The sequence below is a fragment of the Mytilus californianus genome, unplaced genomic scaffold, assembly GCF_021869535.1.
Source record: "Mytilus californianus isolate M0D057914Y unplaced genomic scaffold, xbMytCali1.0.p SCAF_5, whole genome shotgun sequence".
Classification (NCBI taxonomy): Eukaryota; Metazoa; Mollusca; class Bivalvia; order Mytilida; family Mytilidae; genus Mytilus; species Mytilus californianus.
Window position 1 is genome coordinate 4,682,533 of NW_026262701.1, and position 27,634 is coordinate 4,710,166.

Below are 27,634 nucleotides of genomic sequence, written 5' to 3' on the forward strand. Positions count from 1 at the left end.
TCAAACCAAAGGCCTGAATTGCTATTATTTACTACCTAAACAGGTGCAGAAAATTCCTTCATATTGCTGCTTATTTTGTCATCTGTTATTTTTTCATTATCCAAAAAACATAAATGAAAAGACCACCATCTTATCTGATGAAGTATAATTGAGTAGTGCACTGTTTGATCTGTAATTTATTTTTTCATTATCTAATGATGTATATTTTTTTTGTAGATATTTTTATAGTATTGAGTTTGGCAGAATTTTAGAAACTTTAATAGCACATGATGATGCAGGTTAGATACACATTCTTTAGATATCATAGAGTTCAGATGAATTACATATGGATGAGGCTTAAGTAACAAATAATCTTGAATATTTTATAGTTGAAATTTTTTGGAAAATACACATATAATAGAATACAAAAGTGTAATGTATATTAAGAAATAATTCATGGCAGCCGTAGATTTGTTTTCATTTAACCATGGGTTGGGCATTTATGTTCGATTATTTTACCCTGAGCGTTAGCGAGCCGTAGATTTGTTTTCATTTAACCATGGGTTGGGCATTTATATTCGATTATTTTATCCTGAGCGTTAGCGAGGGGTAAAATACGAATATAAATGCCCAACCCATGGTTAAATGAAAACAAATCTACGGCTGCCAGGAATTATTTCGATTCTATTAGGACAAATTCGGTAATTTTGTTAACCGTGAAAGCCCTATACATACGATACTGTTTTGGCTGTTCCGTTTTACCCAATTTTGATAATATTAGTAATATTATATAATTCAATGATTTTTTTTTTTTAATCACATTTTTCACTTATATATTTTCTTCCAATGTGATTTTATTCGTTCTGAGGCGTACAAGAAGCTTTAAAACACCAGGTATTTACATTTGATTTTTTGTTTACGGAAACATATTTGTGACGTCACCTTGTTTCGTTGCCATGTCAAGACAATAACATCATTTCGTGGAATTTTCGTTTTATGAAATTTTACCATGAAAAATAAATTGAAATGGACTGATTTGTTTATTTTGCTGTAGAATAGAGATAAATATATTGTATCTGAAGCTTGGCCTTCATAAACTGGGGATTTTGATGTCGAAAAATTGAGAATATCTGGCAGTATAAATAAGTTGGTCGTAACACGGAACAGCCGTTTATGTGTATTACTGCGTTTGCGCTAAAGGTAGATATAATGTGATTATACTGGTTGAAGATAATAGGTCGTCATATTAGAATATAAAATAGTTGTTTTTCAGTCATCTGAATATGTATCTTAGTTATATTTGGAGGAATCATTTTATTCAGATTTTGTCATTTCTGTAATTATTATCAATGAAATCTGAATACTTATCGATGAGTAAACTTTCAGTAACTTTCATTGAATTTCTTCCATTAATTTGTATTTCAGTTTCTGATGTTTTTTGGATAAACAAGATTTTATTTACATCTTCCTGGGATTCGACAGTAAAGGTAATACTGTAAATAGTTCTACAGACACAGCTGATGTTGAGGAAATTAAAACATAAACAAATTACACACTTTTCACTACTAATGTATAAACCATTTAAAAATATGTTATGTTGCTTAATGTGGTATAAATTACTTAGTTGATGCTTCTTTTTTTTTAAGTTCTTCTGTCAAAGACTTCATTACAAACAAATAGAATGAGAATCAAAGTAATAAAGTGCAGAAAAAGTTAGATTTAACTGTTTTATATCTATATATAATTTTGGAGTTTTAAACCACTGTCACCATCCAATCTTGTTATTTATATTTAATTATAGATGTGAAGTTTTACGCCAGCAACACCACCCAATTTAATTTTTATGCCTTACCTAAGGGCATTATGTTTTTCGGTCTGTGCGTCCATTCGTTCATCTGTCCGTTCAGTTGTCCGTCTGTCCCGCTTCAGGTTAAAGTTTTTGGTTACAGTTTTTGGTCAAGGTAGTTTTTGATGAAGTTGAAGTCCGATCAATTTGAAACTTAGTACACATGTTCCCTATAATATGATCTTTCTAATTTTAATGCCAAATTAGAGTTTTCACCCCAATTTCACAGTCCACTGAACATAGAAAATGATAGTGCGAGTGGGGCATCCGTTTACTATGGACACATTCTTGTTTTAAATGTATCTATAGATGTAGAGTTTTACATCACCATCCAATCAAATAATTTACATCTATTTATAGATGTGGAATTTTAAACCACTGTCACCATCCAATTTAATTATTTTATATTTATTTATAGATTTGGAGTTAAAATTACCATCCAATCAAATTAATATAAACATTGTATAACTATTTATAGATGTGGAGTTTTACATGACCATCCCATCAATTTATTTTATATTTATTTATAGATGTGGAGTTTTACACCGCCATCACCATCCAATCCTTTTGTTCCAGCTCAGTTTGTGGTATGTTTTTTTATAAGAAAATTTAATGAACTAACTGTCTGTGTATTTTATTTAAGGAATGACTAATAATTTTTCTGTCTATGAAAAAATAACATCAAAAATGTTGTGCATACTGAAAAATATGCGTAGCAGGTTATTTAAAAGTGTGCACCACATTTTTTGTTGTTTTATCTTGTCATTTTCTGTTTTGACACAGTAGTTGATTTTGGATGATGGTAGTTTGCTGTCTTGTCCAAAATGTTTGGTAATACTTGCTGTCTATTGAATACATCTGAAGTTTTAACATTATAGAGTTATTTATGAGTAAAGCAAGGTTTGGATTAAATGAAGAATGAATTAAATTGAAATAAGCCTGTAGAAATTTGTGACGGTTTAATAAATTTTACAGGGACAACTTGATCATGAATCTGGTGTGAACTGTCAGTGCATTGATAGTAACTGTCAGATACTGGTTACTGGTTCAAAAGAAGGACAAATAGTAATATGGGATATTAGATCTATGTACCAGTTAACAGAACACAATCGTAAGTTTTCACTGTTTACTGGAAGGAAGGACAGATGAATTAACTATAATGGAGCACAATTGTTAATTTTTGCAGGTTACCAGGTAAAATGAAGGACAAACAGCAGTCTGGTTATTACATAAACCAGTCACAGGGGTGGGGGTTGGGTGTCCCTTCCTATGTAAAGGTAGACATGCCTATTAAATGATCATTTTTTTATATGTCAAATATACCAATAAGGTGCAATCTCACAGAGGTAATGTATCAATTGGTCATAAATTTTCATCTTCATAAATCAATTAGTGAGGTGTCTGTAAATATGGTACACCAATCCAAATATCTAATGAGTATGAAAAATCCCATCTTTTGAAACTAAAGCTTAACTGACACCAGTTCAATAATGTTTTATTTTCATCTAATTTAAGATCTAACAGGTTGTATAATTTATTACCAAGAAGTATACCGTAATTAAATATATGAATAACGGTTATGATTCTGTCATGAAATATATCGATGGGTGGGGATTTGCACAAGAGAATTTTTTTATACATTAATTAGAAGTAGACCCTTTAAGCAATTACTAAGAAGAAACTGTCAATGTATGTCATATTTTGATGAATATCCTTCTTCCTTTCAGTGCATTCGTCAAAAGTCAATGCAGTAACTTTGAGTCAAGGTAAATATTGGCTTGATTAGTACTAATGAAATAAAGAATTATTGCTTTAATATGGATGAGGTAGTCCTGAGTATGATAATTTATCATATACTTATATAGAAAATAATGGTATAATTGTACCCCATGATAAAACTTATTTGTATATATATTTATTCATTAAATTTGAAGAATTGCCTTAGCTGTGTGATATGACTTTTGTTATTAACTGCTTCCGGTTTATATCAACTGCTTCCGTTTCATATCAACTGCTTCCGGTTATTATCGCATGCTTTTTTGTAACGTTATCACATGACAGTTCAACATCATTCGGCAAATTCCGGAAAATGTACCTCAATGGTACGTTTTTTTTTTAATAAAACATAACAAAGTTGGAGAAAAAGAAAATATTAATAATCAGGAAAATATATTATTAAAAAATACAAAACAAATATTACAACAAATGCATTGTTTCAAAGTTTTAAAAATAGTTTTGTCTGTATGTCTTCTGCTGAATTATATGATAAAAAGAACATAACATGTTGTTTTTCATATCAGACCCCTTATCAGCCCATGGTAAAAATCATCTTTCGAGCCTGTTGGCTCTCGTGCTGATAACATGACCTAGGGCTGATAAGGGGTCTGATATGAAAAAGGCCATGTTATAATCTGTATATATTGCATGAGCTTGCAAGAAAACAGTAAAATTTTGAGAGTGATAGTATTCACTAATTTTCATGCAATTGCCCTTCTATTTTACAGCTGTATGTATAATGAAATCTGATAATCAATTTATTTTAGTGTATTAGTGTTGATTTTATGATTGAAACCATAGTTTTTCTTTTTCCACGATCTTGTTAATATTTTTTGTTATAAATTATAACTTGTAAATGTAAGGTCAAACATTATGCTGCCTATGATAAGGCCTGGTCAGAGTAATTAAGGCCAGGTTAAAACTATAGGACATGACAAAACCCCTGTATGAGATTCTACAGTGTAGAAGACTGTGCTACAGCTATGGCTTATTTATTTTGTTATAGATAATAAGAGAATTTTGTCCAGCGGAGAAGATTGTTACCTGAAAGTGCTGGATATTGAGACAGGAACTGAAATATTTGTCAAAGATTTACAGGACCAAATTATGTAAGTCCGTTATACATATATTCAGATGCCTTTTGTTAGTCAATTTAGTTACATGCTCAACACAGCTATGAATATTTAATCACATTTTAATATTTGTTTTATCTGGGTTTTTTATCTCTCTACTTGTCTTTATATTTGTATGGGGGATAGAGTTGGATTATATGAAGGTCATTAAATGTGTTACTAGAAATTCTCTGCTTCAAGAGATAGACTATCATAAATAATATTAAGTCCAAAAAAAATGTCAATGTTTATACTAGATGATCCAAAAATAGAACAAACTGGATACCATAAACAAAGATAATAATATTTAGAGTTTTGATACATCATTCCCTTAAGGTAGTACCAAACACCTTGACTAAAATTCATTTGGCTCGTTTAATTTTCATAAAATTTTGACAAAATATTTACTTTGACCCTTTGACAAAAATATGAAAATTTCAAAAAACTTGCACCACACACTTTATTGGAAAAATTTCATCGGAAATATAGCAGTTTGACAAACACTAATTTTGATCATTGGGAATCTTAATATTTCCTTAACAATAGAACGTGATTAAAACGTTCAGCTGATTTTTACAGAGTTATCTCCCTGTAGTGTTATGTACCACCTTAAGTTTACATTTAAAATTATTAAATTTCTCCTTTTGCAGGTGTTTTATGTGGTGTGGAGATTTGTTACTAACCGGGAGCAATTCAGGTGACCTTCAGGTGTGGGATATGGACAGAGGTCAAGTGGTTGTAAAGAAATCTTTACATTCAGGTAAATATTATAGGTGTCCTCCTGGAGTGTACAAGGGTATTGAGTTGGTTTACAGAATTGAGAATAATGGATTAAAAAAATAAAGAATGGGGGAAAATGACAAAATAATAAAAAATAGAGAAAAAAATTAGTGCTAGATTATAAAGACCAGAGGATAATGAGAATAAAAAAAATAAAAAAAGAGAAAAATGGCCTAAAAATTTAAAAATACAAAAATGAAGACCTCTTTCATTATTGAACACGTAAATAACAATAAAAGTAACAACAATTCTTTAAAAATATAAACAATAGAATCATCCTAAAGGATTTTTAATCACACTTCCTCAAAACTGTTAGTTATATCTATATATTAATGACAAGTACTCAACAAAGCTATTTGAAAGTTATTTTTCATTTTTGTCGAGCTGCGACTTTTGTCGCAGAAAGCTCGACATAGGGATAGTGATCCCGCGGCGGGGCTACAGTGGCGGCGGCAGCGTTAGCTAACTTCTAAAAAGCTTTATATTTTAGAAGGTGGAAGACCCGGATGCTTCATACTTTGTATATGGATGCCTCATGTTACGAAGTTTCCATCAGTCACATGTCCAATGTCCTTGACCTCATTTTCATGGTTCAGTGACTACTTGAAAAAAAAGTTTAGATTTTTTGTAATGTTAAATTCTCTCTTATTATAAGTAATAGGATAACTATACTTGGTATGTGCCTACCTTGCAAGGTCCTTATGCCTGTCAGAGGTTTTCACTTGACCTCGACCTCATTTCATGGATCAGTGAACAAGGTTAAGTTTTGGTGGTCAAGTCCATATCTCAGATACTATAAGCAATAGGTCTAGTATATTCGGTGTGTGGAAGGACTGTAAGGTGTACATGTCCAACTGGCAGGTGTCATCTGACCTTGACTTCATTTTCATGGTTCAGTGGTTATAGTTAAGTTTTTTTTGTTTTGGTCTGTTTTTCTTATACTGTATTCAATAGGTCTACTATATTTGGTGTATGGAATGATTGTAAGGTGTACATGTCTAGCTGGCAGGTGTCATCTGACCTTGACCTCATTTTCATGGTTCAGTGGTCAAAGTTAAGTTTTTGAGTTTTGGTCTTTTTTTCTAATACCATATGCAATAGGTCAACTATTTTTGGTGTATGGAAATATTTTATGATCTATATGCAGTCACGCAGGTTTCATTTGACCTTGACCTCATTTTCACGGTTCATTGATCAGTGTTAAGTTCTTGTGTTTTGGTCTGTTTTTCTTATACTGTTTGCAATAGGTCTACTATATTTGGTGTATGGAATGATTGTAAGGTGTACATGTCTAGCTGGCAGGTGTCATCTGACCGTGACCTGATTTTCACAGTTCATTGCTCAGTGTAAATTTTTTTGTGTCTTGTTCCATTTTTATACGACTGCAAAAAAAATTTTGTGGTCGTATATTGGTATGACATTGGCGTCGTCTGGAGTCGTTGTCCGAAGACACATTAGTTTTCGCACTCTAACTTTAGTTTAAGTGAATGGATCTCAATGAAATTTTACCATAAGGTTCAATACCACAAAAGGAAGGTGGGGATTGATTTTGGGGGTTATGGTACCCACAGATAAGGAATAAGGGGCCAAAAAGGGGCCAAAAATAAGCATTTTTGTAACTTCCAGACATAACTTGTGTGTAAGTGTATGGATCTCTCTGACATTGTACCACCAGGTTCCATATCACAAAGGGAATGCTGGGATTGATTTTGGGGGTTATTGCCTCCAAATTTTAGGAATTAGGGGCCAAAAGGGGCAAAAAACAAGCATTTTTCTAGTTTCATGACAATAACTTGTGTGTAAGTGTATGGATCTCTCTGACATTATATCACAAGGTTCCATATCACAAAGGGAATGCTGGGATTGAATATGGGGGTAATTGCCTCCAAATTTTAGGAATTAGGGGCCAAAAAGGGGCAAAAAACAAGCATTTTTCTAGTTTCATGACAATAACTTGTGTGTAAGTGTATGGATCTTTCTGAAATTATACTACAAGGTTCCATATCACAAAGGGAAAGCTGGAATTGAGTTTGGGGGTAATTGCCCAAAAAGTTTAGGAATAAGGGGCCAAAAAGGGGCCATAAATAAGCATTTTTCTAGTTTCCAGACAATAACTTGTGTTCAAATTTATGGATCTCTCTGAAATTGTACTGCAAGGTACCATACCACAAAGGGAGTGCTGGGATTGATTTTGGGGGTAATTCCCTCAAAATTTTAGTAATTAGGGGCCATAAAAGGGCCAAAGAACAAGCATTTTTCCAGTTTCTGGACAATAAAATTGTGTGTAAGTGTATGGATCTTTATGAAATTGTACTGCAATGTTCCATATCACAAAGGGAAAGCTGGGTTTGAGTTTGGGGATAATTGCCCTAAACGTTTAGGAATTTGGGGCCAAAAAACAAGCATTTTTCTAGTTTCCAGACAATAACTTGTGTTCAAGTGTATGGATCTCTCTGAAATTGTACTGCAAGGTACCATACCACAAAGGGAAAGCTGGGATTGAGTTTGGGGGTGATGAATCATAAGGGGGTTCAAAAAATTGGGGGGGGGGGGGGGGGGTTTTCTTTTTTTTCTTTAAAATTTTCTATTTTAAATTGGTTATTTCTGATTTATATATAAAAGCAAATAATAATGATATGGTTTGAATAGGTAAATTAAAAATGTTTAAGTTTTTAGACCACTTTCATTCTGTGTGAGAAACCTATGCTGTGTCAAATATTTAATTACAATCCAAATTCAGTGCTGTATCAAGCTTGAATGTTGTGTCCATACTTGCCCCAATTGTTCAGGGTTCGACCTCTGCGGTCGTATCAAGCTGCGCCCCAGCGAAGCATTTTATTATTCTTATACTGTTTTTGATAAGTGAACTATATTTGATGTATGGAATGTTTATGAGGTGTTTATGTCTGTCTGCCAGATATCATATGACCTTGACCTGATTTACATGGCTCATTGGTCAATGTTAAGTTAAGCACTCTTGTTTCTTTAAATGCATGAAATGTGAAAATGAGATGCAAATATTTATGACAAAATTCAGAATTATAGATACTGTGTTTTACTGATGTGATTTGTGAAAAGAAAATTTATAAGAATTATTGAATGTAGAATTCAAGGAACCAAAATTGTGGCCATATCAAAACTTCTCCGTTTTTGTTTAAATCATTTTATGACTTCACTTGTTCTAGACCAATTATATGGCGTGGTTATATCTAATACCAAATTAATGTCTCTATCATTTTACCCATACCACTCTTTAAACACAGAAATGATAATTCTTGCCTTGAGTTGCTGTCTCATATGCATAAACCCAAACCTCAATTTCTAAAAGACACATGTCTGCAGTTTGTAATAAACTAAGTGTGATGAGAAGTATACTAATATATACAAAGACTAAGTACTAAACTATTATTTATTCAAGAATATAAAAACATGTAAATTTATTTACAATATGGCAACTGGGGACTTATACAACTGCATAGTAAAAACCAATAATGTATAATGTTCTATCTCCATATGCAAAGGGAGATAACTCTAGCTAAATCTTGAAACTTGGAATTGAGATAAATTTTTTATAGATTGACTAAAAAATTTGTATCGAAATAGCCAAATACAGATGCTTGCAGCTGTAGCCCCAAGTTGAATAATGAGAAAAATAAAAATCAATCCACTCCTTGCTGTCAGTACAAATTTTAATTGTTCAAAGTAGAGGTCATTTGAATTTGAGCTTGTCTAAGTATATCTGGAGAGGTATGAATATATTTGGTATAACAATCTGAGGACCATCATCCTAAAGTTTGAATAAGATGATCTTCCAGTCATGCTTTGTGTGCAGTAGTTGCAGCACCACTTCTGAATGAATGGCCGTTATACTTTTCACTAGATAATCCTAATTTGTCTAATGTACATTTTACATGAGAAATGAAAAAAATTCTTGACAATGGATCACCTTTATTAGTAATAAAAAAGGACTCAGAATTGCTAAAAATACTCATTCTGAGTCTATAGTATTTTTGAAGTACAACTACAGGACATATATCTGAAGAGTTTTTGGAAAATGACGCTATCAGCGGCATGTTTCCGATACCATTGACCAGAACTTACGGAAGTCGATTATTGCCTCCGCCTACCGCACTCGGTTTCATAGTTACTATTTTACATACTAACTGGAATCTGCTTGTATTACGCTACACTCGAACAAAGTGTTGTAGTCGGACGGGAACCAGTTTACATACTTTATTTTATTTACCAAAAAGATATCTTGACCTGTCCATATGTTTTTTGTTATTAAATGGTTTTTGGAGCTATCCCTTTGTTATATTTTTCATATTTATTCGAGCTTTCACTTTTATGCACATGTCTTACAATCGTAAACAATCGGTATGTATACATGATAAATAGATCCGTTTTGTTATGGTGTTGGACTTTTTACCCTCCAATGATCAGCAATAGCTAGACAAAATAGTTCTCCTAAATAATGTCAGCCTTTCATGCCATTTCAACTTTACAATCATTAAAAAAAGTGAAAATCGGAATCATTTTGATATCCATTGGATAGAAACTGGTCTTTATCCAGATTTACGAAGATTTTAAAAACGGAAATTAGTAATACGGTTATACCCACGCCGTGCGTATGAATCTTTGTTTACAAAACAGGATTTCGGAACGTCTCTAGTTTTTAGATCGTAAGTCACGATAAACTCAAACTGAAAGTAAACAGTTGTTTGTAAGACGCAGGTTTACTCACCATAAACAAGCTGAAACGTTCAGTATGGCATATATTTTAGGTTAAAGACGGTCCCATTCATTTAAAAAGCATTTTGAAAGAAGCCGATGGGATTATTTCAGGTTTGGGGAACGAGTAAATTATCACAAAGTTCATTTCTTGACGACCTCATAATTTCATCATGGTGATGGTACAAATCGATTTTTACTGTTTACTGTCGCTTCTCATGTTTTGTATTTAAACGGTCGTTTATTTTTAAACCCGAACCAGGCATATGCATTCTGTAATTGTGCAAATCTTCGCTTTTTGGTCAATTGGCTTATGCCGTTATGGATAGTTGTATCAATTTCAACTCTTACATTATTTTTTTTTTTAAATATATTTGCATTACACATGCAATGGCAGTACCTTTCCAATTACTATTTATGTGTTGTGTCTAAATTAAAGTTGTAACACTTTATAGTGACTGGAAAGGGTAGGAAAATTCATCAGATGAGAAAAGGCTGAAGATATTTCAAAAGGCACCGAATCATTAGATATTGCATCTTATAAAAAGAAACTGAGATTTGGATAGTTCCACTTCAAGGTAAAAATGTTTATCTCTTGTGAAATGAAATAAAAAAAATATTGTAACACTGTAGTTAATTAGAAAGATACTATTACGTGTATTTCTGTATTGGCCTTATTATTGGTCCTCCGCCAGCAGTATTGGCCTTCCACTTCGCCTCAGACCAATACACCCAAGACATGGACCAATAACAAGGCCAATACAGAAATACTTACGCAATGATATTATAGAATGACAGTATGGTTCAATAGCGGGAATCAACCCCTCAACTACTTTTTACAACATTCTGGCTTCAACGCTTTGTTCGTCTTGTCTGGAGATCTTGCTGTAGTTCCAGTTCAGCAAGCATTTTAGAGACGTATCCCGTCCATCCTCTTTTGACTTGTAATCTCTGGTGATAGATTTTGCCGCTTGACATTGTATCCTTTCAAGCTTGTTTTTTTTTTGTTACAGTGTAGGGGTCCCATACTATGGCTCCATATTAAATTATAAGATCCATTCCTAAAGATCTAGATCATTGTTCTAATCTGACACAAATTTCAATAACTGGAATGCTACCCAAGTTGAATATATGGTGACCCACGAGAACAGCATTATCACTATTGAAATTGTGTTTAATACCATGATTGTTCAATGTCATTAACTTAAATGGAGACAGACATTTGACCTGAAAGACATGAAAGGTGGTGTGGGAGTGCAAAATCAAAAACTAACTGACTATGATATATGGTTAAAGAATGAATATCAATTACATGGGTCAACATGGTCAAGGGCAGAGTTGTTATAAAATAACAATATGGCAGAGAAGTGGTTTCAAGTTTGATATAAAGCGACCTGACTGACATGAAATAAAAAATCGAAGGAGTATCCCTATTTGTCTAATCTTCAAGGTGAAATAAAACTAGTAAAACAATATTATACAATTGTCTAAATATACAGAAATATAATTTGCTTCAAGTAACAGAAATAACTAGGTCACTAGTAACTTATTTAATGAGTATGTGGGGTATAAGAGCTTGCTAACAACAGGCTCTTCATAATCATTTGGTTTGAAAAGGATACTAGTAGTCTATATTCTTGATTTAGAAAAATGTAATTGCAAGAAAAAAATCACATTACTTAGAATACTTTAGATCATTCAGGTAGTCTTTATTTATATGTACAAAAGAATAGCCAGTAGTCATTGGATATTGGAGATCATTCAAATAGTCTTGACCTTTTTATTAGTACAAAAGAACAGCCAGTAGTCATTGGATATTGTAGATCATTCCGGTAGTCTTGACCTATTTATTTATACAAAAAAAACAGCCAGTAATAATTGGATACTGTAGATCATTCAGGTAGTCTTGACCTATTCATTTGTACTGAAAAAACAGACACATATACGAATATCAATTATATGCTTACGAGACATGTTGCAATGTTAAACTTATTAAGGTATGTGAAAATCAAGACTTGCATAAAAAATATCACAACATTAGAGACAGTGGCATCATTTTTCCTCAGAGCTTTCAGCTCTTTGATTAAACAAAGGAATAGTAATACCATACCTAAAAGGATCAGTCTTAGATTTCTTTAGGTGCACAAAAATACAGTCATTTGATATTTGAACATCACTAAGACACAAATTTGATTCAGGATCAAATTTTTTTGTATCATGAACAGAAAATTCACAACATCTTAAAAACCCGAAAAAAGCTGTTACACATGCAGCTTCTATTAAAACATCTGTAAAACTATCAAAAATACAATTGCGTAGTAAAAAACACATTCTGTGTAAAATATCAAAAGTTATAGGTAAACGAATTCTCTTAGGCATAAAGGCATGCTTCTTTTTCAAACCTACTAATACTGATTTTAATTTTGGTAATGGTTTACCGACAAAGTTCTCTAATGGATTAACGCCCCCTTTAGAGCTGACCAAAACAATAGAAGTTCATGTTTTACTTGCAGACACATATCATACACAAAAATCGTGTGAAGTAATGACGTAGCAAAGTTAGATAAGAATTGAATGTGCACTGTGACGTAATAGACCGTGTGCAAAGATAATTAACTGCCCAATAGAGTGAGATGACAAGTTCTTAATAAACTCCAATTATAATAAATATAATTTTAATTTGAATAAACACTCTGATAATGCATACTTCACTGTTTATTGTAGATGCTATAACTTGTATAGACATTGGCAATAATACCATAGTTACTGGAGGTCAAGACAAAGTCATCAGTTTGTGGAAACCATAGAAATAAATCTGTTAGGTGTAAGTCTTGCCTATTATGCAGCAGCAGAAACAATACAGATCTATCTGGTTTAGTTTGGATGCTAAAAATAACTGTGTAGTGGTTGAAATTCACTTCCAATGCAACAATAGAGGTCATTATAATGTCAAGGTTAACAGAAAGTAGTATGAGATATGTGTATTTTTGTTTCAAGGGAACACTTTCTAGTATGGAGATTAGGCATTCACAGGCTGTTCTTGTTAAACATGAACAGTGCAGGTACTGAGTGAATCACAGGTAGGGTTTAAATACTGCAGAAAAGGCATGAGAAATATTAAAATGCATCTGCTAAATGGTAATCATGTTTGAATTGCGAGATCATTTTTGTTAATACATATTGTTAATGTTATTATTATTTTTAAGTATAAATGTAAAGTTTGGTTGTATTAACTTTTGAAAAGATTTGAATGGCAGTGGCTTTAATTATATTACATATCATCTGTTATACATTCTATAAATATGAACTTGATTTTATTTGTAATTTGTCAAAGTTTTAATTTTTCTTCTTGTTATGATAAGTCATGAAATACAAAGAAACTGAAGTGAAGAAGTTGTTGAGTCTTGTGATAAGAATTCTTGCTGCTAAAATTCAATATAATGGCATTTTCATAGATATAATGCATAATACATGTACATCAAAATTATATTGAGATACAAGCATCTGAAAACTTAAAATATTTGCAGGGGAAAAGATGTCTCTTGATATTTTATATCAAATTTTTGGGAAGAGATGAATGTTCAACTGTTTTTAGGAAATATTTTATTACCGGTAGATGTAAGTTTTAAATAACTATTGACAAATATGGGGGTTGCTAGGCAAAATATTTTAATGAATAGCCCAGAAAAATAACAGGGGTTAAACATATAAAGTAAAAAGGCCAAATTGAAAACATGATTGCCTAATATCCTTGATTTATAATAAATTGTTAAGAATTGTTCAAAATCAAGCTAAACATGCCAAATTTGAAGCTTTTTCCTAAATTGTCCTTCATCAGGAACTCAAAGTGTGGAAGCGAAAGATATTTAGGGTGACGCATTATTTAATAGGAGAGGAGCCTAAGGAAAAATCCACCAAACTCAAACATTACCTAAGAGAGTTTCAGCATATTTTTTAACTCTGGGTTAATCAACTGAAAAAAAATATTGAAAGATATGTTATAAGTCATGGCCAGTGTCAAAGCACTGATCACTGGATACCTAAGGAACATATGCCAGCAGTGGTTATGGAGAAAGTTACCAGATAGTTATTATAGACAATATTTTATACATTTAAATGTAAAATTCTTGGAATTAAACATGTTGATTAAATTATACAGTTGCAAGATTATTTAATGTTAATGTTTATTATTGTTTGTTTAATATATGCAACCACCAATGTGCAATTAAATGCAAATTATTTATTTATCAAGTGATGCCAAAATTTTACTGTTATCAGTAAATATATACTGTTTGATATTAATAAAATTATACAATATTTATTTGTTGATATTATGTTATTGATGGCAGTTTATGCATGCATAGCAAGAGATGTTTAGCCTGTAGACACACCTGGTCTTGCTTCATTTGGAGTGTGTACAGTTTCCTCTGTTCTTTGTTTGTTACCTTAATTTGTATCTTTTTAATCAATTTATGAGATTTGAACACTGGTAAATTACTGTTCCCTTAATTTATACCTCTCATGAGAATTACAATATACCATGTCAGACCAACTTCCAATTACAGTCCTGACGAAAATGGATTCAAAGTCAGAGATTAAATCATAAAACATCTATACATAAAAGCTTCAGACCCCACTTAACTATAAGGCAACAATAACAATCTTACATATAGTAGTTATGAAGACACCAATTCCCTCAAGATAAGTATACAAAATTGTTAAATAAATGGTCCAGAAGGATGTGTTTATCCTGCTTTCTATGTCACCAATCCTAGTATCTTGTGGTCAAAAGCAGTAATTTGTTATCCTTGGTAATATGCTAAATCCAATGTGACATATTGAGAAAATATTTTTTCAAGCAAATGGGAATAGGAACAGAGCTAAGTTATGCATAAGGCTATATCTTGATTTCAAATAACTATTGTGTCATTTATAGTAGACACATGGTCTATTTTAATACTAAATTTTAATCTTGAATAACCAGTTAATGTTGAAAAATTTATCATAAAAAATAAAGAGATTTCAGAACCGTCTTTATTAAGAATCAAGTAAAATTATGGGATATTTTATACAGTTTATTGCAAATGAGAAAACAATAAGAACTAATACATCTTTAATCATTTAGTTGTTTCCTTCTTTCTGTTCCATTCAATGAGTTCCTCAACTGTCTGAGGTAGGTCTTTCCCACTTGTTTCAGGTAACAGTAGCTGCAACAGCGTAACAACACCACAACAGGCGCCGAATATAACTCCTGGTCCCCATTCTATATGTCTTGCCTGAAAAATTGGGTTATGACAATATAGTTGGATTTATAGAGCTTATGAATGGAAAATATGGTTAATATATATAAACTTATTACTGATGAGTCTTTTTGTAGACGAAACGAGCGTCTGGTGTACAAAATTTTAATCCTGGTATCTGTGATGAGTTTTTGTCTCGCCTTGACGGAGTCAAAAAGCGAGACATATGTATGCTGTTTCCGGCGTCGGCGGCGTCGGCGGCGGCGTCAACAATGTATTAGTTTGTGGTTAGATCTAGTTCATGGTGAACCACTAGTGGTAGGTCAATGATATTTGGTATGTAGTTGTATAAGCATTGGCACATCTCAGTACCATGGAGATTATTTGGCCCCGCCCCCTCAGTGAAGGTCTATTGGCTTTGAAACTTTTCATAGTTTACATGTATTAGTTTGTGATTAGGTCAATTTATGGGGAACCACTAGTGGTAGGTCAATGATATTTGGTATGCAGTTGTATAAGCATTGGCATATCTCATTTCCATGGAGATTATTTGGCTCCACCCCCTTAGTCATGGTCTATAGACTTTGAAAATTGTGCTAAGTTAACATGTATTAGTTTGTGATTAGGTCAGTTCAAGGGGAACTATTAGTGGTAGGCCAATGTTAATTGGTGTTCAGTTGTATAAGCATTAGCAAACTGATTTTAATTTTGGTAATGGTTTACCGACAAAGTTCTCTAATGGATTAACTCCCCCTTTAGTGCTGATTAAAACAATAGAAGTTCATGTTTTACTTGCAGACACATATCATACACAAAAATCGTGTAAAGTAATGACGTAGCAAGGTTAGATAAGAATTGAATGAGCACTGTGACGTAATAGACCGTGTGCAAAGATAATTAACTGCCCAATAGAGTGAGATGACAAGTTCTTAATAAACTCCAATTATAATAAATATAATTTTAATTTAAATAAACACTCTGATAATGCATACTTCACTGTTTATTGTAGATGCTATAAGTTAAACTTGTATAGACATTGGTAATAATACCATAGTTACTGGAGGTCAAGACAAGGTCATCAGTTTGTGGAAACCATAGAAATAAATCTGTTAGGTGTAAGTCTTGTCTATTAATGCAGCAGCAGAAACAATACAGATCTATCTGGTTTAGTTTGGATGCAAAAAATAACTGTGCAGTGGTTGAAATTCACTTCCAATGCAACAATAGAGGTCATTATAATGTCAAGGTTAACAGAAAGTAGTATGAGATATGTGTATTTCTGTTTCAAGGGAACACTTTCTAGTATGGAGATCAGGCATTCACAGGCTGTTCTTATTAAACATGAACAGTGCAGGTACTGAGTGAATCATATGTAGGGTTTAAATACTGCAGAAAAGGCATGAGAAATATTAAAATGCATCTGCTAAATGGTAATCATGTTTGAATTGCGAGATCATTTTTGTTTATACATATTATTAATGTTATTATTATTTTTAAGTATAAATGTAAAGTTTGGTTGTATTAACTTTTGAAAAGATTTGAATGGCAGTGGCTTTAATTATATTACATATCATCTGTTATACATTCTATAAATATGTACTTGATTTTATTTGTAATTTGTCAAAGTTTTAATTTTTCTTCTTGTTATGATAAGTCATGAAATACAAAGAAACTAAAGTGAAGAGGTTGTTGAGTCTTGTGATAAGAATTCTTGCTGCTAAAATTCAATATAATGGCATTTTCATAGATATAATGCATAAAACATGTACATCAAAATTATATTGAGATACAAACATCTGAAAACTTAAAATATTTGCAGGGGAAAAGATGTCTCTTGATATTTTATATCAAAATTTTGGGAAGAGATGAATGTTCAACTGTTTTTAGGAAATATTTTATTACCGGTAGATGTAAGTTTTAAATAACTATTGACAAATATGGGGGTTGCTAGGCAAAATATTTTAATGAATAGCCCAGAAAAATAACAGGGGTTACAGATATATATACAAATTGAAAACATGATTGCCTAATATCCTTGATTTATAATAAATTGTTAAGAATTTTTCAAAATCAAGCTAAACATGCCAAATTTGAAGCTTTTTCTAAATTGTCCTTCATCAGGAACTCGAAGTGTGGAAGCGAAAGATATTTAGGGTGAAACATTAATTAATAGGAGAGGAGCCTAAGGAAAAATCCACCAAACTCAAACATTACCTAAGAGAGTTTCAGCATATTTTTTAACTCTGGGTTAATCAACTGAAAAAAATTATTGAAAGATATGTTATAAGTCATGGCCAGTGTCAAAGCACTGATCACTGGATACCTAAGGAACATATGCCAGCAGTGGTTATGGAGAAAGTTACCGGATAGTTATTATAGACAATATTGTATACATTTAAATGTACAATTCTTGGAATTAAACATGTTGATTAAATTATACAGTTGCAAGATTATTTAATGTTAATGTTTATTATTCTTTGTTTAATATATGCAACCACCAAATAGCAATTAAATGCAAATTATTTATTTATCAAGTGATGCCAAAATTTTACTGTTATCAGTAAATATATACTGTTTGATATTAATAAAATTATACAATATTTATTTGTTGATATTATGTTATTGTTGGCAGTTTATGCATGCATAGCAAGAGATGCTTAGCCTGTAGACACACCTGGTCTTGCTTCATTTGGAGTGTGTACAGTTTCCTCGATTCTTTGTTTGTTACCTTAATTTGTATCTTTTTAATCAATTTATGAGATTTGAATACTGGTAAATTACTGTTCCCTTAATTTATACCTCTCATGAGAATTACAATATACCATGTCAGACCAACTTCCAATTACAGTCCTGACGAAAATGGATTCAAAGTCAAGAGATTAAATCATAAAACATCTGTACATAAAAGCTTCAGACCCCACTTAACTATAAGGCAACAATAACACTCTTACACATAGTAGTTATGAAGAGACCAATTCCCTCAAGATTAGTATACAAAATTGTTAAATAAATGGTCAAGAAGGATGTGTTTCTCCTGCTTTCTATGTCACCAATCCTAGTATCTTGTGGTCAACAGCAGTAATTTGTAATCTTTGGTAATATGCTAAATCCAATGTGACATATTGAGAAAATATTTTTTCAAGCAAATGGGAATAGGAACAGAGCAAAGTTATGCATAAGGCTATATCTTGATTTCAAATAACTATTGTGTCATTTATAGTAGACACATGGTCTATTTTAATACTAAATTTTAATCTTGAATAACCAGTTAATGTTGAAAAATTTATCATAAAAAATAAAGAGATTTCAGAACCGTCTTTATTAAGAATCAAGTAAAATTATGGAATATTTTATACAGTATATTGCAAATGAGAAAACAATAAGAACTAATACATCTTTAATCATTTAGTTGTTTCCTTCTTTTTGTCCCATTCAATGAGTTCCTCAACTGTCTGAGGTAGGTCTCTCCCACTTGTTTCAGGTAACAGTAACTGCAACACCGTAACAACACCACAACAGGCGCCGAATATAACTCCTGGTCCCCATTCTATATGTCTTGCCTGAAAAATTGGGTTATGACAATATAGTTGGATTTATAGAGCTTATGAATGGAAAATATGGTTAATATATATAAACTTATTACTGATGAGTCTTTTTGTAGACGAAACGAGCGTCTGGTGTACAAAATTTTAATCCTGGTATCTGTGATGAGTTTTTTTTTATATCATGATTTTACGTTTTCTTAACCTACAGCAAAATATGTCATCTTTTAAATCTTGGATCCGCAAAGGATACATCCAAGGTACTGAATTTAACCCTTGCTCCCCATATCAATATTCAGTATGGTAATTTTAGGTAATCACATTGTCTGTAGTACTTCAATGTCATATCAAAGTACCTTTATTTGTAAGAAAAACTCCTTAAAGACACCAGGCTTATTATTTTGTTTACGCCAGACGCGCGTTTTGTCATCAGTGACGCTGGAATCAAAAACGTTAAAAGACCAAAATTAGTATGAATTAAGTTGAAGAGCATTGAGGGCCAAAGGATATGCTAAAAACAGCTAAGGAAATTTTTTTTCCTGCGATAGAAAATCAAGTACTTAGTATTCCAAATAATTCAAAGTTATGTGAGTATGACAATAGCAATGATAATTCATGTTAACACAGAAGGAAACCTCCAAGTATTCCAAATAATTCAAAGTTTTGTGAGTATGACAATAGCAATGATAATTCATGTTAACACAGAAGGAAACCTCCATCAGCACGTTTCGTCTACTAAAGACTCATCGGTGTAAGAGTTCTGCTTCTTTATATAAGACTGATACGTTAAGTGGCATTTGTAAAATGCTTGCTTGCATTGGTCTAGTCCAAAGTCAGGAAGATGCTACCTCACAGGATAGAATGGCATGCTTTGAGGTTGAGCAGTGAACAATTATTTTAGTATTTTGTTTCACCTTGATGGAATGGACACCATTGCCTCCTTGCCTCCTGAGCTGGAGGCAACCACTATACCACGAGCTAGCTTGAGATCGCTTAGGTGGTTCATTGTCCTAATCAAAAGTAATTTCATCAGAAATCAAATTACCAAAAAGTATTCAGCCAATCACACAATCATTACAATATGTGATCTGTAATTATATAAGGGAGCTACCATTTGATTTTTTATGGGGGGGCTAGGATGAAAAATTTTGTCCTGCCTTTTTATTTTCCCCTCTATTCGGTCCTGCCTTTTTATTTTTCACTCTATTCTGTCCTGCCTTTTTTTTTTAGTTCATCCAGACTTTTTTTTTTACATAAATTGTCATCCTGTCTTTTTTTTTTACTCAAAACTCCTGTCCTGCCTATTTTTTTCAATTTCATCCTAGCCCCCCCATAAAAATCAAATGGTAGCTCCCTAATAACTTAATGTATCTTACCAGAAGTGATGAATACGGAGCAAACATTCCACCGACACGAGCAAAAAGGGCTCCAATACCAATACCTGTATTCCTAAAAATAACACAGCTGTGTTATATATGACTGACAAACCTTCGTCAATACAATGGTATACAGAAGTTACTATAATAAATAGTACAGTTATAAATTAAAATTAACATAATATGTACACTATTTACAAATCTACGTAAAGTAAAGGCTAAATATTATAGTATAATAATAATAAAATTTAATGATCTAATAATTAACTTGATTTATTGCATTCAAAATACATGCATTTGTTTATTGAGTCAGTCCATTGTTTACGGTTTGCCATTTAAATCTTTACAACCATATATTTAAACTTACGAAAGAATATGCTTTGAAGCGCCTCGTGGACTTTTGTCATATGTAAACACGTGTTCCCGCTCAATTTTCATTCAATAACTATTTCTTACCAGAATTGCACAAACCACCCTCCCTCCCTTTAATAAACAAAATTGCTGCTGTTTTAAGTTTATTTTTCAGTTTCAGATTACATGGTAAACAGATCTACATATATTGAATATTTCAATTAGATAGTCATGTATCATCAAAAATGTCGGACGTTTCAACATTCATCGGCAGATTCAATGAAACCTGAACATTCAAGAAATTTGCAGTAATAATTTAAAAAAAATATGTCTATCGTCATGGCATTACGTTCTATATGGAAAGTGCGTGGCATGTCATCATCAACATGATTCAACTGGCAGTGATTTATTCAAATATTGTTCATTGAGCTGTTATGGATCTGCCCAGCAGCTAGAAATTATTATGCATTTACTGTTGGTTTTACCTTCAGTGACCAATTGTCACCAAGTTTTAACTTGTTGGCCAGTTTGTTGATGTTGGTTGTTTGTTGGTTGATATTGGTGCATATTGTTGAATAAATGCCATGACAAATAATAAGCCAAATTTCAATTGTTTGTTGTTTATATTGTTCTGGCGAAGGAATGAAACAAAACAAATCTATAATTGTATATTTATTGCACACATTGAATGTGCAATAATATCTTAATTAAGAATATGTGAAAGAATTTCGCCACTTACATCTACTATTATATTTTAATAATCCTTTGGCATTTCAAAATCAATAACACTAATTAATTGTTACTTGTAGTAACTTGAACACTATCAGTCTTGATATTGCTGATTATTTTTTAAATCACATTTTTAAAATGTATGATAAAATATTTGAACTGAAGGTGTGATACTCTTTCAACATTTTAATCATAATATCCAAACATTTTGTATGACGATAAATTCAAAGACATGCATTCCTGTCATGATGTACGTACAAGCTGGAAGTTTTAAGATACCTGAATCTCAAAACTAAATATATGCAAATCAATTTATTATCTGTTGATCTTTCAGGAAATGTTTTAGTATCGAACAGTTAGAAAAAGCCCACATAGTTTCCGTGCGCACAAAACGCTTTTTTGGAACTTGACAAACTCATTTTGTTGGATCTTTCAGCTGATAATTTTAAGATACTTATGTACATTTTAAATCCAGTCCGTCGCAACTTCAAACTTTATCCGAGATCAACTTACCTTAAGTTTGTAGGGAAAAGTTCTGGAGCCCATAGAAATATGTTACTGAATGAAAGTGTTATTCCATATTTTCCAATAAAACTAAATACAATAGACATTGTGTCCAAACTGCTGCTACTCGCTGTAAATATTAGATCACATACATGTAGATACTTTGTCATTTGGAGTCTAAACAAAAGTATGTTGTTAATACAAGAAAGATGCAGAGTTTAAACGAGTTTCCATTTATGATCACCTAAATTGTAAATTTCGAGCACCATGTATAATAAATTAATTTAAGATGTATATGGTGCCTCAAGTAAGGATTGGTAATTCCTAATTTTTACTTAAATTATTGCTGGCCTCATATTTAAATGGTAAATAAAAATGTCGAAAGACCTATCAAGATTGATTTAATCGAAGCATAACACTCACCTTTTAAGGTTGTCAAAATGACTGATATTATGAGAGAAATACCAGCTATGCTATGAGCAAGTACTGAAATTTTCCTCCTCCCTAACCTAAAGAAGAAAAAAAAATGCATTGTTTCCATAGCGACACAATGTTAATCAAAAGATTCTGAAAATAATTCTTTTTTTCTTTTTTCTCTTTTGTCTACGTCATTTTAATGTTCCTCATTGTAACAATTTTAATGACATTCCCTGTGTATTTCTAGACGTGTTTCCTACTTGAGATTATGGCACACAATGTCAAATTCGATGAGAACCAAAAGTTCAAACATTTAAAGACCCAGACATGCTCTAAAACCCTGCATGATAAGTACGGTGACCTATAGTTGTTAACTTCTGTGTCATTTGGTCTCTTGTGCAGAGTTATCTCATTGGCATGCAATCTTACCACATCTTCTTTTTTATAGTATGTTATTGTTCAGTCTAGTACAGTAAAGCTACTAATATTGTTTTCATTTGGAAACATTTAAATTAAGGCGACAGGAGTTTACCGATTTTCAAATCTAGGAAATCGATTAGAAAGAGACAAATCAGGGTAACAAACAAAAACGAGGGAATCGAATGAACTGGAACGAGGCTGTGTGCGTCGACAGGGTAAGCGTCTCCGGCTATGCATGCATCATTCGCCATGGGAATTTACACTCATTCAAAATGTCACTATCAGGAATACACCTTATCGCTATTCCCGCTTGACCCGAGAATCTGTCCCGCTTGAACTTTTGACGTCATACAACAATCACTTTTCCATTGTGGCGTCAGATATTTTCTATTATGACGTCAAAATTTTACGGGAACTTTTGTGATGTCCGGTAATGGCGGACAAATAGTGATAAGGTGTATAGGACACAACCGGTAAAATTACAGATCAGACGACTATACTGGTATCCAATTACAGATCAGACGACTATACTGGTATCCAATTACAGATCAGACGACTATACTGGTATCCAATTACAGATCAGACGACTATACTGGTATCCAAGGATCTAAAACTGCGAAAACATGTAGCTAGTGAACATCGCATCGGCAAGAGACTTTTTAAAATTGAAAATGGTTTGACATATATAGAGGAGTATTCGATTTGACTTCTTTTATAGTTGCTTTGTTATGGTATACCTTTTAACAAGGAATATAAAAGTAATCATGGCAGGAAGTTCTACACCAACACTGATAAAGAAATTAAGGTATCGATCTCCTGATAGCTGCACTGACTGTAAAGTCAAGCCATAGTAGACAACAGAATTTGTAAACCTGAAATACATAAGTACACATAACTATAATCATAATGTAGTTTTGCCTCCCCCACAGCTCTACCTTTAGGTGGTTGGGAAGATCACGATTACTGACAAAATTTAAAACATGCTTAGGGAAACAAAAAGTTACAATTTTTTATTCTTGTAAAATATGTTCTTTGTATGGGCTTTGCTAATTAAGGTTTCCTTCACATTTAAAAAAGGGAACAATGTATCAAGCGTGCATTTAAAATCCATATGTCGCAGACAAAAATAGACAACACCATTACAACTTTATTTTTTCATGTGTTGCTTTTGGTTATATAGTCTCCTATGTATTTACACATGTTTTATTTTCTTAAAGTTGGCCTCTGAGTCTTTCTGAAGATTGATTACCAAAAGATTTTTGATTAAATATGGTATTTTCCACGTAAATAACAAAAATGTTTATGTTTTCAATTAAGTAGTTACCACGTAAATGACATAACTGGTGATATTTTCAAAAAAGCGTTTACCAAGTAAATGACATAACTGCAGTTGTTTTCAGTAAAGAATTTACCAGGTAAATGACAAAGCCCCTGACGTTTTCAGTAAAATATTTACCAGGTTAATGACATAATTGCTATTGTTTTCAGTAAAATATTTACCAGGTTAATGACATAATTGCTGATGTTTTCAGTAAAATATTTACCAGGTTAATGACATAATTGCTAATGTTTTCAGTAAAATATTTACCAGGTTAATGACATAATTGCTATTGTTTTCAGTAAAATATTTACCAGGTTAATGACATAATTGCTGATGTTTTCAGTAAAATATTTACCAGGTTAATGACATAATTGCTAATGTTTTCAGTAAAATATTTACCAGGTTAATGACATAATTGCTAATGTTTTCAGTAAACAGAATAACCACATAAATATCATAATTGCTCATTTTTTCAGTGGAATGTTTACCACGTATAGGAACAAATTGCAAATGTTTCAGTAATTTATTTACCAGGTTAATGACATAATTGCTGATGTTTTCAGTAAAGTTTTGGTTCTTAATATAGTCAGTAAACTCTCTTTTGGCTTCTTTTCATTTGTTATATCCTCTACTAACTCAGGCGCCTGAAGTAGTCTTGTTTCTGCGTCACCTTCCAATAAAGGTAAAACCTTTTCCAATTTCACTTTGTTAAATCGTGCTACCTTTTTGACTAAAACCTTTGCCTGTTTCATCTTTTTATTTGCTATGAGCCATCTCAACGATTCATCTAATATCCTAAAAGAAGAAATTTCAATCAATAAACTGTTCAACCAAATATTTTTGAAAATTCGAATAATGAACTTCGGGCGTTCAGGTGGTATGAGGACGTAAAACGTAACATAAAGTAGTGATTTAACTATTACTGTGACTTGACTATACAAACATTTATTCAAATAGAAAACTCTCTAAAAACACTTTTTCTCACAACAATACTTGTTTATCAGAATTATAGCCTTAAAGAAATCACTGCATATACTCTAAGTCTCCTTTTACAGTACATTTTATACCCCTACCCCTGTTTCAATTTTTTAAAGATTTTGAAAACAAGATTCTAATTATTGCCAGCTTACCCTATGTGCATGTTTTCTGACATGAACTGTCTAAAACCTGTTTGAAACTATTCTGATAACAAATTGAAAGCATTTTAGAATACTATAAATGTATTGTTTAGTAGTTAAGCATTCCAACAATGAAAGTTCACAATTTCTGCCTCAAATGGTCAGTTTAGAATTCTTGTCACAACAGTATCATCCCTAACCATATATCTAACATAAGTTAGTTAATATATGTCCTAGAAGTGTTTAAACAAAGCCATATTTGCAAAAGTTGTATTTATGAAGATATCAGTCTGGTGCATAAATTCACTAAAAGTTTGATTGAAATGACTGCTTACATCTGATTTTTGCATAACTTCCTAGCACAGTTATTGTTTACTTTATAAAAGATCTTTAAAATAAAAAAATCATAGCATTTACAAGTTAAATTATCTGTTTTATGACTCAGGGGAAGGCATTTTTCTCTGTTTTTTGCCCCTGGGGCCTCACATTTCCTATTTTTTTCCCTGTTTCTAGCAATGTGGAATATTTACTACATATTTAGGATAGAACACACTATTGTAAGTTTTACTGAGGTCTTTTTGTAATTCTAGCTTGTACTTTTTTATGCCGCAGTCACAAAAAAGCACATTTAGGCGTTACGGCTTACTTTTGGGTTATCGACAGGACAAAAACACCCCACCAGAAATATTTAGGAAGGATCAATGAGTTGCAATTACTGCGAAGAGTAAATATAAGCACTTCTAAACAATTTAAATTACAAATAGGCATATATTATGAATTTATTTTGAATTCAGGGCTTTAAGTAAACCATGCATACTGTAAACTGTGAATTTATGCTGAGTCATCATAGTTAAGGCCCAGGATTTTCTCAATCTTCATGAAATATTTATAAAACTTCATATTTGAGTTAAATTCTTTATAATCTCTGAGATAAACCAAATTTTGTGAAATTCTGTATGTTCTATTTTTTAACCCTATATAGGTTGCAATTCTGTAAATACAGACAATGCTATTTCCCATAGGAACTCTCTTTGCGGCTAAAACTGTGACACTTTTACTATGAAGTTTCGTGAAAAATAATATCCCAGAACGGAAAGTTTATATGCACTACTATTTTATTCAAAGGTCAAAATATAGGGCTGCGCGGCATATTTACAACATTTATATGCCCTGAACTTCTAAGAGTTTAAACTTATACTAAAATTCTATACTACCCTTACCTCCATTTTTGGACCTCCTAAGAATTAAAATTTAGCCGCTACCATGTTTTTCTATACTGGTTACATTCCCAAGTGATGTCTCTATGAGATGAAACACAGAGATCATCAATGGGAACCAGTACGTTAACAAATTAACAAACCAATGAATATTAAATATCTCCCCAAAAGAGGCGTGGTTTGAGAAAGAGCTGTATTTACAAAGTGCAACCTATAGGTGTTGCTGTTTACCTTTACCTATTGTTCAACCGGATTGTAAAATTGAAAATACAATTTGGACATTTAAATTGGCCAGTTGGTAAGTAATAGTTATACACCGAGGGATAGGTGTGTCTGGATAAGAAACCCCGTCGACCGGAGGCCAGAGGGGTTTCTGATCCAGACACGCCGTATCCCGAGGTGTATAACTAACTTACACCTCATTCTGAACCCTATATTTGTTAACATTGATTATTAAATGAAAAAAAACGACAGCATATTTATTGAGAGTATCAAACCATGATTTATAAGAATATTTTTTTATTACATGAAACCCCACTAGTAACCTTTCTTTGGTTATCTTTGTTCAAACTTTGACAAGTGAGTATATTTTACAAATGTCAAGTTGTTTTGCATATTCCCGTTATATATAAATCCATGTGCTAATATGGATCAGCAGTCAGCAGGTCAAGGTTGACTGTTTCGTGTATTCTTATTACAAACAAAAAAACACATCATGCTCCTGGTATACAGTTGTCAATATGATAAGTTTGATGCCCATATTTCTAACATTTGTAAAAAGGCATCAAGACAGTTACATGTACTTAAACGTATTGGTAAACATTTAACAAAATTAGGTAGACTTACTATATATTATTTATTTATCATGTCAAATTTTAATTATTGTCCTGTAATATGGCACTTCGTTGGTGATTGTAATACCAGAAAAATAGAGAAAATACAGGAGCGTGCCCTAAGATTTATATATGAAGACTATGGTAGTACTTATCAACAACTGTTAATTAAATCAAAATTACCAAGTTTAAAAATGAGAAGAATTAGAATGATAGCAATAGAGGTGTATAAAATTATTAATAAACAGTAACCATTATATCTACATGACCTTATTGAAATTAGAAAATGTAATTACTCTTTTAGAAATAACAACATAGCAGATGTTCCCAGGGTAAGGTCAA

At 32.2% G+C, this 27,634-nt stretch overlaps 2 protein-coding genes across 3 annotated transcripts in view; one reads left to right on the forward strand and one right to left on the reverse strand.

The window, feature by feature from the left end:
* The window catches only part of LOC127702515 (protein FAN-like), a 39,194-nt gene extending 21,126 nt beyond the window's left edge, over positions 1 to 18,068 (forward strand). The window contains exons 25-33 of one of the 2 annotated variants that reach the window (XM_052206743.1): positions 217 to 278; positions 1,405 to 1,466; positions 2,356 to 2,412; positions 2,801 to 2,936; positions 3,553 to 3,591; positions 4,608 to 4,710; positions 5,364 to 5,473; positions 12,949 to 12,996; positions 16,528 to 18,068. In XM_052206743.1, the coding sequence (XP_052062703.1) occupies positions 217 to 278; positions 1,405 to 1,466; positions 2,356 to 2,412; positions 2,801 to 2,936; positions 3,553 to 3,591; positions 4,608 to 4,710; positions 5,364 to 5,473; positions 12,949 to 12,996; positions 16,528 to 16,562 (652 nt within the window). In that variant the 3' untranslated portion in view covers positions 16,563 to 18,068. Of the gene's footprint in view, positions 1 to 216; positions 279 to 1,404; positions 1,467 to 2,355; positions 2,413 to 2,800; positions 2,937 to 3,552; positions 3,592 to 4,607; positions 4,711 to 5,363; positions 5,474 to 12,948; positions 14,546 to 16,527 lie in introns of those variants that run through there. The other variant, XM_052206742.1, reaches the window with a different exon arrangement.
* A 457-nt stretch (positions 18,069 to 18,525) lies between these two features.
* Positions 18,526 to 26,882, reverse strand: LOC127701795 (organic cation transporter protein-like). Its single transcript, XM_052205761.1, has 7 exons — positions 26,878 to 26,882; positions 24,761 to 24,919; positions 23,541 to 23,675; positions 22,390 to 22,475; positions 21,976 to 22,096; positions 20,383 to 20,455; positions 18,526 to 19,024 (listed from the first exon to the last, which is right to left on the reverse strand). The coding sequence occupies exons 1-7, from the start codon at positions 26,880 to 26,882 to the stop codon at positions 18,866 to 18,868; spliced, it is 738 nt and encodes a 245-aa protein (XP_052061721.1). The 3' UTR covers positions 18,526 to 18,865.
* Between the last annotated feature and the right edge of the window lie 752 nt (positions 26,883 to 27,634).